Source organism: Cydia strobilella, chromosome 3, assembly GCF_947568885.1.
Source record: "Cydia strobilella chromosome 3, ilCydStro3.1, whole genome shotgun sequence".
Classification (NCBI taxonomy): domain Eukaryota; kingdom Metazoa; phylum Arthropoda; class Insecta; order Lepidoptera; family Tortricidae; genus Cydia; species Cydia strobilella.
In genome coordinates, this window is record NC_086043.1 from 13,762,194 (window position 1) to 13,776,270 (window position 14,077).

Here is a 14,077-nt window from a genome sequence, read left to right on the forward strand (position 1 = left end):
TCCTATAGAAAAAGGGGAAAATTATAGAAACACCTATACCGTAAAATGGGGTGAGTAGGGTTCGCGGGGATAGTTGGGTTATGAATGGGGAGAGAAGGTTCGAAAGGGAGGTGAGATGGGTTTTTAGGGCTACTGCTACAAAATAATGTATTCCAATTTAAAATGGAGCTATAGTAATACTCATCAGTAAAAAAAATCGATTAAATCGATCCAACAATCTTCCAAAATCACCTTTGTATGAAAACCCATCTCACCCCAATTACGAGAGACTACGGGGTGAGGTGATTTTTCCTGTTTATCGTCAAATTTATGAAATGGAACTACCCAAAATAAAATAAAAACTAAAATACAAAGGTCCGGATCACTTATTATATATGTCGCCGGCAGATCGTAAAACCGGGCATATCGAGATATTCCTAGGCATATCATGAAACGCCGCCATTTCACGATCCTACTCACCCCATTTTACGGTAATTAATTACCTATTTGGGTATTTTAAGTATATAGTGACTTAACTAACATAGCGGTTTTTTACTCACGTATTTTTAGTACGTAAAAATACGTGAGTGAAACCGCTAAGTTAGTTAAGTTAATATGTCTCACGATAGTTTAAATTCGGATATAGTGACTTGTGCATTTGCTTATAATTATTAGCATCAGAAGCTTTAAAAATTAACATTTCATTTTGAATTTTAATAGCAAGGCTGATTGATATATGGGCAATCTGGCACACGCAATTGTAACCTACATCTTTATCTGTCTAGTAAAAGTCGGTTTTAGCTAGCACAGCGGACAGTAATTGTTGATTTACGACCTAGAGTCGCGTTTATACAGCAAAAAACCTCATTTATACAGTTCTGTCTATGTCTTTGACCAAACCACAATGAGAGTTGTGACAAAAGAATAATCAGAATAAAATCATTGTTATCATCAATTTTGATTCGTACGAATGTTTTAGCCTGCGAGTAAATATTGTCAGCGTAGCCTAAAGCAATTTGAAGCGGGCAGGCCAGTGGTCTTTGTTGCATATCCGCGGTAATAGAATTTGGTTCGCTTTTTGCGCGGTGTCGCTAGCTGTAGCTAGGTATTGCTTTGTAATGCTGGCTCGGTTGCGTCCATAACTGCATCTAAATTTGCCCACGTTCTGTATCTGGTTGGTTATGAAATAGCCAATTATTGTGCAAACGTTGACGTCACTTCTGTTTATAATTTAATATTTTTTTTATTATCACATCAACGATAGGTGCTCGATATTAAGTAACATACATGATATGTTGTCGCATTAGGAGGTATTGTTTGGTGAATGAGAAAATAATGCTTCCATTTCAATTAAAAACATGAAACTATGGTTTTTATGCTTATTTACTGCCGACTCGCAGGGTCATCTAGCAAAACTAAACTCATTGACTGATTTATCTATAGGACTAGGTGCAAAGGTAACCATATTGTATCCAGTCTTATGTATAGATCAGCTTAATGTTGTCACATATTGCATTGTTCACAATTATGAGTCCAACCGAAAGTGAAAGTGTTTTCACCACACCAGCTCGTAAAGGTTCTCTTGATTGTTCAAAAACTGATGAAACAGTTGCATTATATCCACAAGAATGGCAAAGTAATATGAGTTGTTTCCATTATGTTGCCCGGTAGAATTAACTTATAAATAGGCTAATCTTCAATAACGTTTATTTGGGTTTGATGTGGTTAGATTTTGTTTGAGTAAAACATTAAACAAGTTAGTATTGTCCTCGCGTTAATGTGGTGAAAATTTTTGTGTTTCACTCAGTGGCAAAATTTATTTAATCCTAAGATAAAATATAGTTTATGTTTCAAGTAGGCATATTACAATGCGCTTATGAACGTCAAATAAAGCTACGCCGGCTCTAACCCTACACCTCTGACCCGAGGAGATTTAAATCCCTCCTAAATTGTAGGAGTAAGTTGGGATCGGTGAACATCGTGCCTTGAAACCCTCGCAACGCTCAAGATTCCATATTTCAAACCACTACGGTCGTGGTTCAATTTTGGAATTTTTCGCTTGCTTGAGTATTAATATTAGCATGAGCGGTTAAACAACAACAACTTTGCCCCCTTGTAAAACACAAAAACTAGGTATTCTAATTTAGCTTCCAAGACTTGACCCACACATTTTAACTAACATGGCAAGTTAAATAAAAGGTAATAATAGTTTTAAACAAAAATTTTACCGCAAAATCTCTTACAGTGCACGGTGAGAGCTTCTCAAACATTGCTAGCCCACCATTTACTAGTGCCGGTGTGGCGCTCATTGCTGTTTTTTTTAATTGCACTGCCAACATTCACACAAAGTGGTTTACGGAAGTAAAAAACTGCTTAGCCCTTTTTTTAATACTACTTACCTCAAGATCTTACGGATTAATAGATATACTAAGTAGTGCATTGTAGCTCAGTCAAGTCATTACCTACTTTTCTTGTCTTCCTGAACTTTTCGAATAAGCTGGTATAGTATTTTTTAAGAGGTTAAGAGGTTTGTTAGTGCGAAAAGTTGTAAGTTACTTTGTAGGTCACCTTCGTTAACGTGACTACTTAACAAGATAAGTAGTTATTTTTAATAGCCCAATAACATTATTGCACTGGCTTAATCCAGCGGTACAGCGAGCATAAACTGCATGATTAGCTTGCTGGAAAAATGTGCTTAAAGACCGCATTGCGAAAAAGTTTTGTTCGTTTTGTCGGGATTTGGTCGGACGGCGGGCAGCTGTGACCGCGCGGCTCGTTCACACATGTCGCGGTGCGGCCGGCAACAAGCGTCGTAAATCCATTCCTAACTCGACTTTAGTGGCCACTTGGTCAGGGTTCTCCTGCATTCGCTAGTCGCTGCAAACGCATTTTACTATCGCGGAATATTGGCCGCGTTCATATGCCAGTCCGTGTAGGTGTTATATTGATTTGTAGGTTTCATTTGTTCCTTTAGTCCTAACATCGTGTGCAATCCACGTAAATTCAACTCAAATAGCTCCCGTGAATTGGAATTTCTTTAACGAGAAAATTTCACCTTATAATTCAAACTTGTTCGCCTTATTGTCCTTCACGTCAGAAGTGCTTTTGTTCATCTGTCACCCGAGCACTAAATAAGCAACTTTTATCGTCGGAGCGCCACTTTAATGAGAAATAATACAGTTTCCTACTCCAGTTGGTTCTGTGAGTTTAAGTATGCTTATTTGTATTACTTAGCACGTGTTTTTATTCGCTTAACTAATAATTTTTCACTTATATTCATTGTCATTTCGTTCGCGTTGACAAGATCGCTCTCATTAATGTTTGATATAATATTATTATGAGGTGTAAATTGCGTAGTGACACAGCAGTAATTAATAGGCTATTGACCCCTTTTCAAGTTCTACCCCCTTTTCAGTTTCAGTATTCACACAGTATTAATTTTAAATTAACATAGTTTCATTTCATGTTACACAAAAAAAGGAACAGCTATACAAATTAAACTAAAATCTACTTAACTATTACAAAAATCTTAACCTAAATTAAACTAAATCCTTAAACTAACTATGCTCACAAAAAAACGCCCCGCGCCCCTACAGATGCAAAGGAGCCCATCACGCTCGCCGCATTACCACGTTGAACAGCAATGGACAACCTTTGCATAAGGAACGACCCGGAGCGAGGGTCATGACCACTCCGATCATCAAGGTCATGATGACTTTAAATCAGTATTAACATACTAATTGAAGCTAACGGTAAGCTAACACATTTTAAATGTTTAATGTTGAGGTATATACTTCGTGAAAAGTGATGATCGTTCAGTCTTTATAACAATAAATAAGGAAATTGACAGCCATCTTGATCAGTACGAGATACAAATAAATCCCACATCATGACCTCAAATCATCGATGAATGAAGTACATTAGACTGTCAAAACTTTAAGAAATGCAATGCTTAATTTAAAATGTCACAACTTCTCAACGATAAACCGATGAAGGGGCGATAGGCGGTCACTTCCGCCGACCCTTACGCACAGATCACTTACCCACTGGAAGGAGCATGTTTAATAAATCGCGGTTGCGACGCGTTGGCCCGTTCATTGTAATTGGTGTCACGACCTGCTGATTTTAGTTGTGTCCACATATAGGCAGTGCAGCTCAAATAAAAAATATAAACAAAAATCGGGGATCAACACAGATAGCTTCAAAGGCGGGAGAAGCAACTGTATGACGCGACTCGCGGCCTATTTCCTTACTAGTATATGGGTGCTTATTTCTCCCGCCCTCTTTTGACTGTCTGTAAGGAGTCAAATCTGTAATACTGATTTGTACTTTAATTTATTTTACTTTATTTTTATTTTATTTTATTTGGTCCATGAAGGAGCTAATAAAGGGGGACCTTTCAATGTCACTAAAGCGTAAACTCGTTGACATGTGTATTCTGCCTGTCCTAACCTACGGTGCCCAAACATGGTCGCTCACCGAGAGTCAGAAGTCCAAATTGAAGGTTTGCCAGAGAGCAATGGAGCGCAGCATTCTAGGTGTCACAAGGATGGATCGCATCCGAAACACTACACTGCACTCCAGAACAGGCATAGCTGACGTAGGGGAGAAGACCGCTAGGCTGAAGTGGGACTGGGCAGGTCACGTCTGCCGCATGCATCCGGATAGGTGGGCTAGTATAGCCACCAAGTGGATGCCGCAAAAGAAGCGCGGACGTGGCAGGCCCAGGCGGAGATGGCGGGACGACTTAGACACCTTCACTAATAACTGGCCGGAAACAGCTCAACAACGGGAGTCATGGAAATCTAAGGGAGAGGCCTTTGCCCAGCAGTGGGATACTACAGGTTATTAAAAAAAAAAAAATATATACCTATATAGCTGAAGTAACACGTTAGGTAATAACATAGAAGCAGTGAGCCAATTACAAGTTTCCACAGATAGAAACTGCGTAAAGTGCATGGTGTGCGAAATTACAACTAATAATACTTACTAACTTATAAATATACTTTACTTATCTTACTAGAGAGGGAAAATTGGTTTAAACAGTTAACAAGAAGAACAAAAGAGAGAAAAAAGAACAGGATAGAGATACAATGTTGAGTCAACACTTTTTCCACTGTTAACACTTAACAGTGGGAAAAGTCCTGAGTCATTAGCTTACGTATCGAACTAAAGCTATCGCAGAACAGATCGATGAGATCATGATGTTTGCAAAGAAAGCCTGAGTTAAATGTTTTAATAGGATTAAAATAACATACTTTCCATTCTACATTTCAACATTTTACAAATTAGAACAAACACTCCTTTATCCTGTCTCATACAAAGAGATTTAAAATGAATTAACTTTATTACTAGTTATAACACACATGTCATTCAAAATAAAACATTACAAACCTAAACTAAAACCTAACAAACACAAAAACTATTCACAAAATGCGCCCCGCGCCCCTCCAGATGCAAAGGAGCCCATCACGCTCGCCGCGTTGCCACGTTGAACAGCGATGGACAACCTTTGCAAAAGGAACGACCCGGAGCGAGGGTCATGACCACTCTCCCGCAACCGTCTGCCCACTTCCCCAATAAAAGTCTTGACCTCAGCACACCAACAGCCAGTGGTTTCCGCGGCAAGAGGGACAAAAAGGTAGTGCGTCAACACCGCATACTTTTCCCGCTTCCGAGCCGCCGCTAGCTCAGCCGCTGCCCCCGCCGAACGCACGGTGCGGCCAATATGCGAAGCAGCAAAAGTGTTGACGCACGTGGCGTCCCACAACAGACATTTGCCTCTCTCCCACGGGACCAAGGTCAACCCGTCGGGCCTCTTTCCATCTGTTCTGCTAAGACCCGGTGGCTCCAGCACACACGGAACATTCGCCGAGACCAACGCCCTTCGTACGATATCATTCAAGGCGTGGTGGCGTGGGTACCTCCCAGCACACCGACAACAACTCAACGCGTGATGGCCGTCTCTCTCCACCATAGAGCCGCAGATGCATACATGAGGTTCACACACATCACAGCCCAGGCGAAGAGCCACGGCCACCCGCATCGAGTCGTTATCAAGAAGGGTACCTAAGTGCGGAGAAGGAAGCGCCTGAAGCCACGCTCCGGACTCTGGCCTCGACACAGCGACGAGCCTCGCCCTGTCCACACCCGCTGCATTCCCCAACAAGCCGTCGAACACCCGCTTCACCCCTATATCGTCCCATGAGCGCTGACGGTCCAGTAACTCCGGCGTGGGCGCACTCGGGTTGAGATCCGACCATGCCGCCAAAGCATCCGCAGCATAAGGTATGGCTACCTCATCACCATTCGAAGCTAAAATTTGAGTGACAAGGCTGCCAACCCCAGCCACCGACGCCAAGAAGGCCGGCAGGCTCACATCCCGCGCGCGCCGGACGCCCAGACCGCCGGTCCGAATGGGAAGGGAGGCCAGATCCCATTGACTCGAATCAAGGGAAACATTTAACAGTAACTCTAATGACTCCCTTAACACACAATCAAAGGAGTCAATATGCACAGGGTAAAGCCAAGTCGGTACGGTACGCAAGAAGTAAGTCAATTTGGGAACGGCAAAACAGATCCGCAACAACAAAAGAGCTACGTGCGCAGAAATGTGTTTTAGCCTTTCCCCGGCGGTCAGGAGAAGCTGCCTTCGCACCTCAAAAGCCTCTGGAATGGCTTCAGGGAAAATGGGCGATCCAAGAAGATGAAAGGTTCGAGGAGAAAGCTCTTTAAGCCCGGGGAGAAAATCACAAAATGAAGGTGAAGAAAGCTGTGAATCGGCGCTGCAAGAAAAAAATTCGCTCTTATTCGAGTTCACCTCCAGTCCCAGTTCTCGAAAGCGTGGAAGCAGGGTGATCAGATCCTGCTCCACCACCTCAGGCTTACCCCCGAGGGTACCATCATCCAGGTACCAAATGTTCAACGGGGATTGAAGCACTGAGATCGCCTTTTGAATGGCGAGACTGAAGACTAGAGGTCCAAGCGGGTCTCCCTGCTGAGCGCCGACCTGGGAAGAAATGAGGGAACCATTATAAAAAAGATTGGAGGGGGACGCATATACCTGAAAAAGGAAGGGATACAATGAGGGCACCCTTTCCTTGACCTCGGCTAATAGGACATCACGCTCTATGGTATTAAAGGCATTTTTTAAGTCCAGCTTGACGATCACACACCCTTCGTTATTCGGATCTGACGCAAACGCCCGCGTTGCGTGTATTGCGGCCTCACACCCCAACCTCGTGCCAAACCCTAACTGAAGAGGACAGAGATATGTGGCCATTTCCTCCTTCACAGCTCGGCAACCCAGCTTAGCTGTCAGGCGACGAAAAGTGCTACCTATCGCAATTGGCCTCATACCTCCGTCCTTCTTTGACAAGGCGCACAATGAGGCCCCATACACAAAAGGGCAAACCACAGGGTTTAACTGACCACTGAGCAAGAAGTTGCACAACTTCGTCACGGACTCAAGCAGCCGGAAACCATTATCACCCGCCGAGCTGGACGTAAGTTCCTTTAGGTGCGCTGGACGAATGCCGTCCAAGCCAGCGGCAGAACTGCTGTTGAAGGAGCCGAGAGCCTGAGCTACGTCCCTTGGCTCCACCGTCAATGCAACAAAGGATCTATCTGGCTCCTGCGGAAAAAGTAGCGGTCGAGAAGGGGCCGGGTGTTTAGACTGCAAGGCAACAAGAGTTCCTGAAGAAGATGGGGCCATTGCGTCCTCCGACATTAGCACCCGTACTGCCCCCCTGAGATCACCCTCGAAAACTTTAGATTCGATCGTCTTCAGAACCGAGGATGAACTGGAGGTTTTTGGGTCGGAGACCATGACATCTACACCGTCGAAACCTCCCGTCGAATCTATATTCCGCTTGACCTTAGTGGTCAGGTTACCCTTAACCGCTGCATCAGGCACTCGCAATGCGGAATAGGCGAAAGACAGTAAAGCAAACCATTCATTTTCACCGTTCGCGCTGACACAACTATCGATCAGGCCACTCAGTTTACCCGCCGCCAGACTCCGAGCTCCCTTAGGAACATGACGCAGCACCCGCACCGACTTCTTAAGGGCCGCTAGGTCATCCAGCCCTATAGAACTGGGGACATCCGTTTGCACTGGCTGTGGCAACGTTTGCGCGGATCCGGAGTAATTCGCACGGGGCGAACCCTTGTGCTTGTGCCCAATGTGCACTGCAAGTCCATGAGCAGTAAATTCTCTTGTTGAACTGGGGCAGTGGGGACAACGAAGGCGTAATGAAGAGGGGTCACTCATGGCTAGCATTAAACAGAATAAAATCAATCAGGGTCGGTACTTAAATCGCGAGCATACACACAAAAAACAAGAAATAAAACAATTACTCTCAATCTACAAACTACACAAACATGGGTAAAATTATGACTCAAATCATACAAACATATAAATTAAGAACTAAGTACAAGTAGATAGGTTTTAACAAATAACTGCACCAAGGACAATAATACATTTGCACTACCAAAGCCAAATAATAAAACCAAAAAAGGAGTCAACATACACTAAATCACACGACATTAAAAAAAACAATTGAATGTTCAACGAATTATACAAACAATTGTATAAACAAAAATTAAAACGAAATTGGTTGTCAAATTAGCATAATAATTATAACAGAAAAATATATGTTCCAGTCAAAAAATGTAAGCGTTTTGGGTACAAAAACAAAAAAAAATATGTCAGTAGTAAAAAACAAAACAGCTAAATAAGTACTACGAACAAGCTAAAATGCCCCCTTAAATTTAATGATTTACAAAAAAAAACATTCATTTAAATTAACAAATAAAAAGCAATTTCTTAAATAACATGTACAACACAATTATAAAATAATTATTACAAGTGTATCAAAACTAGTAATAAACAAAAAACTGACCTTCGCAATAAAGCAGACCAAAACAAAAAAAAAACAAAAACAAAAAAAAGTCCAATTTTGAGATTTGAACCCGGAACACTTGAGTGTAGTAGAATCTTAGGAATCGCTCTTCACGCCACGGCGCCGTCGCAACTCTATGCCAGGCTGCCGAAATACGACTCCAGTATGTACAGGTAATCTCCGTCGAGCATACGTTTAATCCACCCTCCAGATGGCACAAAAAAAAGTATTTATCCGCTAACCTTATTAACTACACTGAACACAGATTAATCAACAGTGCACAATTACTCCTCGCGCTGAGATGCCGCCGCGACTCCGCCCGTTTGTTTTCAACATGGATATGTTAATACCTCCCTTGTGTGATTGTTTGTGTTGTGATGTGATGCCACCAAGTCGATTCATAGTGGTTTGTGAAGAACATCGCCCTCGATACAAGTTTGCAAAGCTGATTGAAAGACTTACCAGCTCTTAGAAGGAAGGAGTTTTTCCTGTAATTAGTATGAACGGAGGGAATATGGAAGGTTTTTTTTGGTGCGAGAAGATATGCGTGGGGGGACTGTGAAATTCAAGTTGGCTAGTAGATCAGGACAGTCTACATGGTTCTGAGCAATTTTCATAATATATATTACGTCGAATATATTACGCCGGATGTAGAGAGGTAGCAGATGAAGTTTTGCACAATGCTGTTTATAACTTTGTTTTGGAATTTTGAATTTAAATCTCAGAGAACGAATAAACTTTTTTTGAACTCTTTCTATTTTAGAAATATAGGTGTCATAACAAGGGTTCCAAACCTGAGAGGCGTATTCGAGATGGCTTCTTACAAATGCGCAATAGACAATTTTAATTGATTTTAACTTATTAAAGTTCTTGCACGATCTTGTGATAAAACCAAGTGCCTTAAAAGCTTTATTGACTATTGAATCCACGTGCCGATCAAAAATCAACTTATTGTCCATTAAGACACCCAAGTCCCTTCTCACTACACTTGGAAATAATCTCATTTTTTACCATATAGTTATAATTAAAGACATTGCGCTTTCGAGTAAAGGAGATGGCATTTAAGATCGATCGAAGAAGTATTGCTTTTGTTCTTATCAATCGACCTGTCTTGTTTGTCATTTTAGTTCGCGTAGCTGCCGTATGGCGCTAGTTGCAATCGTAGGCGTAAGGCCAAGATGAATTTGGTTCGATGTAACAGCTGTACGTAATACAACATAATTATTGTAATGTTTTGAAACTTTTTCTATATTTGTCTTCTGTATGTTATTGTTAATTATTCTTGTTACCTGTCGTGATTGTAGCAGGATGGCCTCATCGGAAGATCAGCGTTGAAAGTCTCCAGCAACATGCTGAGATGAGATCATTGGCACTTTCTCCGTTTTATGTTTTATATAAATTTATATTTTGTGTTTATGTTTACGAATAAATTATTCCTATTATGTATTTGTTACTCCAAGTTGATTGTTTGGGAGAAACGCGGAATCTTTGGGAGGCAGTCTTTGCCGTTACACCATCGCGCGGCCATATTTAACGCTGTCATCTTGTCGGAGCATTAATGGGCCCCTTAATAAGCGCCAACATCGGCGCCGTATAATCAAAGTCGCGATAAATCGCGTCGAAATGAAAAACGGTCATGAAATAATCGCATATTTTTTCCTTTAAATACAATCATAAAAACGCCATAACTTGTAAGCAAGCACTAGCCCCTGCGGCCTGTCAAAGAAGATAGTAGGAGCGTGAATAACGGGCCTTTTAATGAGTACTTTAACGCTCACAATGTGCTTTATGAATAATGAAATTAGTTGGTTATTCCGCTCTTGAGTTTCGTGGCTGGGACTAAATTAATAAGGATTATTAAGAGTTACGCGGAGCTCGTAAACATATACCTAGTTGCGCTGTGGTGACGTAGAGTTTGATATAAGTGGCTTATAAATTATTATAGATGGAGTTAGTGCGTCCCCAGTGCTTAGTATCGTCATACCGATGTCGCTAAACGACGATTTCGTATTTCTGTGCAACCGACTTAATAATTTATAGTTAATCTTGTATTCTTACCGTGTTTCATACTGCTTCTAAAACACGCGCTATTTACATATTCATGCCTTTAGTTCAATAAACTTATTTGTTACATACAGCTATATTAGTAATCTTAACATAAGCTCGAGAGCAATAACATTCGCTTCCAATAAGCTAAAAACAACAAAAACTAAGTATATTTAGTTTAAAAATTCATCAAGTAGGTATCTTAGTACATTGAAAGTATAATTACAAAAGTTGAATTAGTACTGCTCAACTGCCAACATAACAAAGTAAAAAGCAGTTTTAAGTTAAACACCTTTTTTCCTAGTTAAACTAGTTCTGCTAAATGCCTTGCCTCAAAAATGTTTTTCCTGGTTAAAACTAATTTCCGTAAATACCTTGCATCATTTGATTTTTTTGGTTAACCTTCTGACGCAATTGTTCTGTTTTCGAATTTGGAGCCACTATAATATAAACCAACCTAGTAACTTGGCGAAAAACTGGAATCAGCATTGTTAAAAAAACATTACCGTTCTCTCTGGTCCAGTAGTTGATGGCTTTAGGAGACGCTTCGACGTGACACTGGAGAGTGACGTCTGTGCTAGTCGGCGCACCGACCAACTGGTTTGGCACTTGCACCAGCGGGTGAACTGAGAACAAAACAAAAAACAAAAATAATACATGCCAATCAATGTACATCACGCAAGCAAAAACTTGTGTTACTCTAATGAAGGTATGCTGAAAATATGGTAACGCCACATACCTAAACGAATCAAGTAATTTGTCTAAATACTGTCTGTCTTTGTCTCCCCTAATGGTGGAAAAAACTATTTCTATATGTCAATATTTTGTAGAAAAAAGTTATAATTAAATTACTGAGGCACGAAAAATATAAAAATTGGTATGAACAAACTGTAAAGGTGGGTATTTATATGAACAGCGAGCTAAAACTTTTGCAGCTGTGTGTATCTACTTTTCAGAATAAGTTGTGTGTGTGCGAATGTAGCTGTGTTTGTGTTAAAAAAATATTTGATTATTGCATAAAAATAATCCAAAAGTTAATAAATAAAACCATAAAATATAAAATAAGGCTGACGAAATTCCCGAAAGCCGATCGAGTAACTCACTCGTCGCGCCCAATTTCGACAACAAACTACTAACGAATCTGCAGTCCACAGACGCGTTTGAGTTGCTCACTAATTTGACTTGTTTTTACTGCATAGGAATTGTATAATAATATAATCCTAATACATACAGTAAATACAGTTCTGCTGGTGCTGCTATGTATTTTATTTATAAATTATAATTATAATATTGTACATACGTAGATTTAGGGAAACAAGCACTGAAACCAAAAGGCGTCAATAGAAACCAGCACGGCAAGCACATCACATTAGCCGCTAGCAATGTTTGCTATATCCAAACTACCCGCGTTCCACCACTTTGGCGCTAAAACTCCGCAACTGTCAGATGTTGACTCTGAATATTATCCAGCTACTCACTGCTACTTGTATTTGCTAAGCAAACCGAACTAAGTTACTGGCTGCTCGCAATTAAAATTATGTTGGTGACGATTACCGGTGCATTACTGGTTTTGTTTCTCTAATTATGGGTCATAATTTATGGCCGATTATATCAATATTTATTAAACTTCACCTCAAAATGCATTCTCCATTTCAATTTTTTGAAAAAATACAATGTATACTTGCCCCTTGAATTGAAACTCCGCAACCGCTCCGCTTAAATTAAATTAAGTGTCTATTAGTTACTATGGGTAAATAAAACGTGCCTATGCCTATGCCGTGGGTTTTTGAATTTATCAAATAAAAAAAAAACAAGAAATAGCAACAACGCGGAAATAGTTTGACAAATTACAATAAAAGTTTTCTTAAACTTGTACGATCTTTAGTAGCAATTCAAGTTTAAAAGTTGGCATGATCAAAGAAAGCGTCGCTAAATGCCGACAAAAGAAAAACGTTGCTCTCGAAAGAGAACGGATTATTTCACAAACTGTAAACAAACGTACTTACAAAAAACATTCACAAAAGTCCGCTGTGGGGGTAAATTAAGGAAAACGGAATTTTCTTCCGCCTCCAGATCGGAGCTTATTTGCGGTTATGCTCTTTGACCGTCGTTAAGTTCCTTTGGACGGCTTTTACGAGTTTAAGTGGCCAATTTAGCGAACAAAATCTGAACGATCGGAATTTTTGTGCTAATTAATAACTTAAATAACGGCAGCCTTTTGCTTATTAAACAAAGCGGAATAATGTCTCGTAGAGATGTTAATGTAATTGATACTGCGAAGCTCCTCCAGCGAGCTATACGGCTGTGGATTAGTGTCAGTGATTAAGCAGTATCGGAGCTTTAATATGTATAAGAATCCTCGGCAGCAATCAAAAGTTGTAGGAAGTTTTCTGGGGAAGGATTTCGCGCGGAATTCTTGAAGTGACAGTTTGATTAGCGGGGCGGCGCGGGGCGGCGCACACGCCTCTGGATCGCGATTTCTTCGTCCAGGTAGGTATCCTGTTTTTGTAATTCTCGGAATCTCTGTCCGCAATACGAAAAAGAACTTAAAACCAAATTCAATCTCTGTCACTTTTTATTAGGTTGTTTTGGCCGTCTAGTCACTTTTCTTATCAATTGTGAAATTATATGACCTGGTCATAAAAGTCTGTAAAGCTAAGATACTGCAAGAAATAACGATTTGATCTTATTTCCTCACTGAACGCAAGGCATATCGCTCGCACCAAATTAATAAGAATGAGAAAGATGCGCTCTCATTGATGAAAGAATGAGATTTAATTGCCATTTCGTAAATGATTGCGATTTGTGCCGTTTTATTTGTTTGTATATACTCGAGTATACTCGATTTACCTTCTGTCAGCGCCAGTGAGACAAGTGAAAGATACTCGTCGCATTACGAAGCACTTGTTACAAATGAATTGCATCACTCTTGCCTTTTCTGTGAAACTTCGTGCTCAGCCACAATTTAGAAAGGTTTTTACTTTACTTTTGCCTCGAAAGATAAAAACATGCATTTTTTTAAATTAAACTTGCTGGTTCATTTCGAGTGTTTCGGCGATTTGTATAGGTATATACTCCACTTGAAACATTAATACCCCACTAGGACCCTACTAGGATATTTTATCTTTCAGATGAGGGTGATCTATTTA

The 14,077-nt window shown here is 40.5% G+C and overlaps 1 protein-coding gene across 2 annotated transcripts in view; it reads right to left on the reverse strand.

Moving 5' to 3' along the window:
• Positions 1-14,077, reverse strand: part of LOC134755911 (lachesin-like) — a 135,410-nt gene that overhangs the window by 18,800 nt on the left and 102,533 nt on the right. For both annotated transcript variants that reach the window (XM_063692592.1, XM_063692591.1), the window contains exon 7: positions 11,435-11,554. In XM_063692592.1, the coding sequence (XP_063548662.1) occupies positions 11,435-11,554 (120 nt within the window). The remainder of the gene's footprint in view (positions 1-11,434; positions 11,555-14,077) is intronic.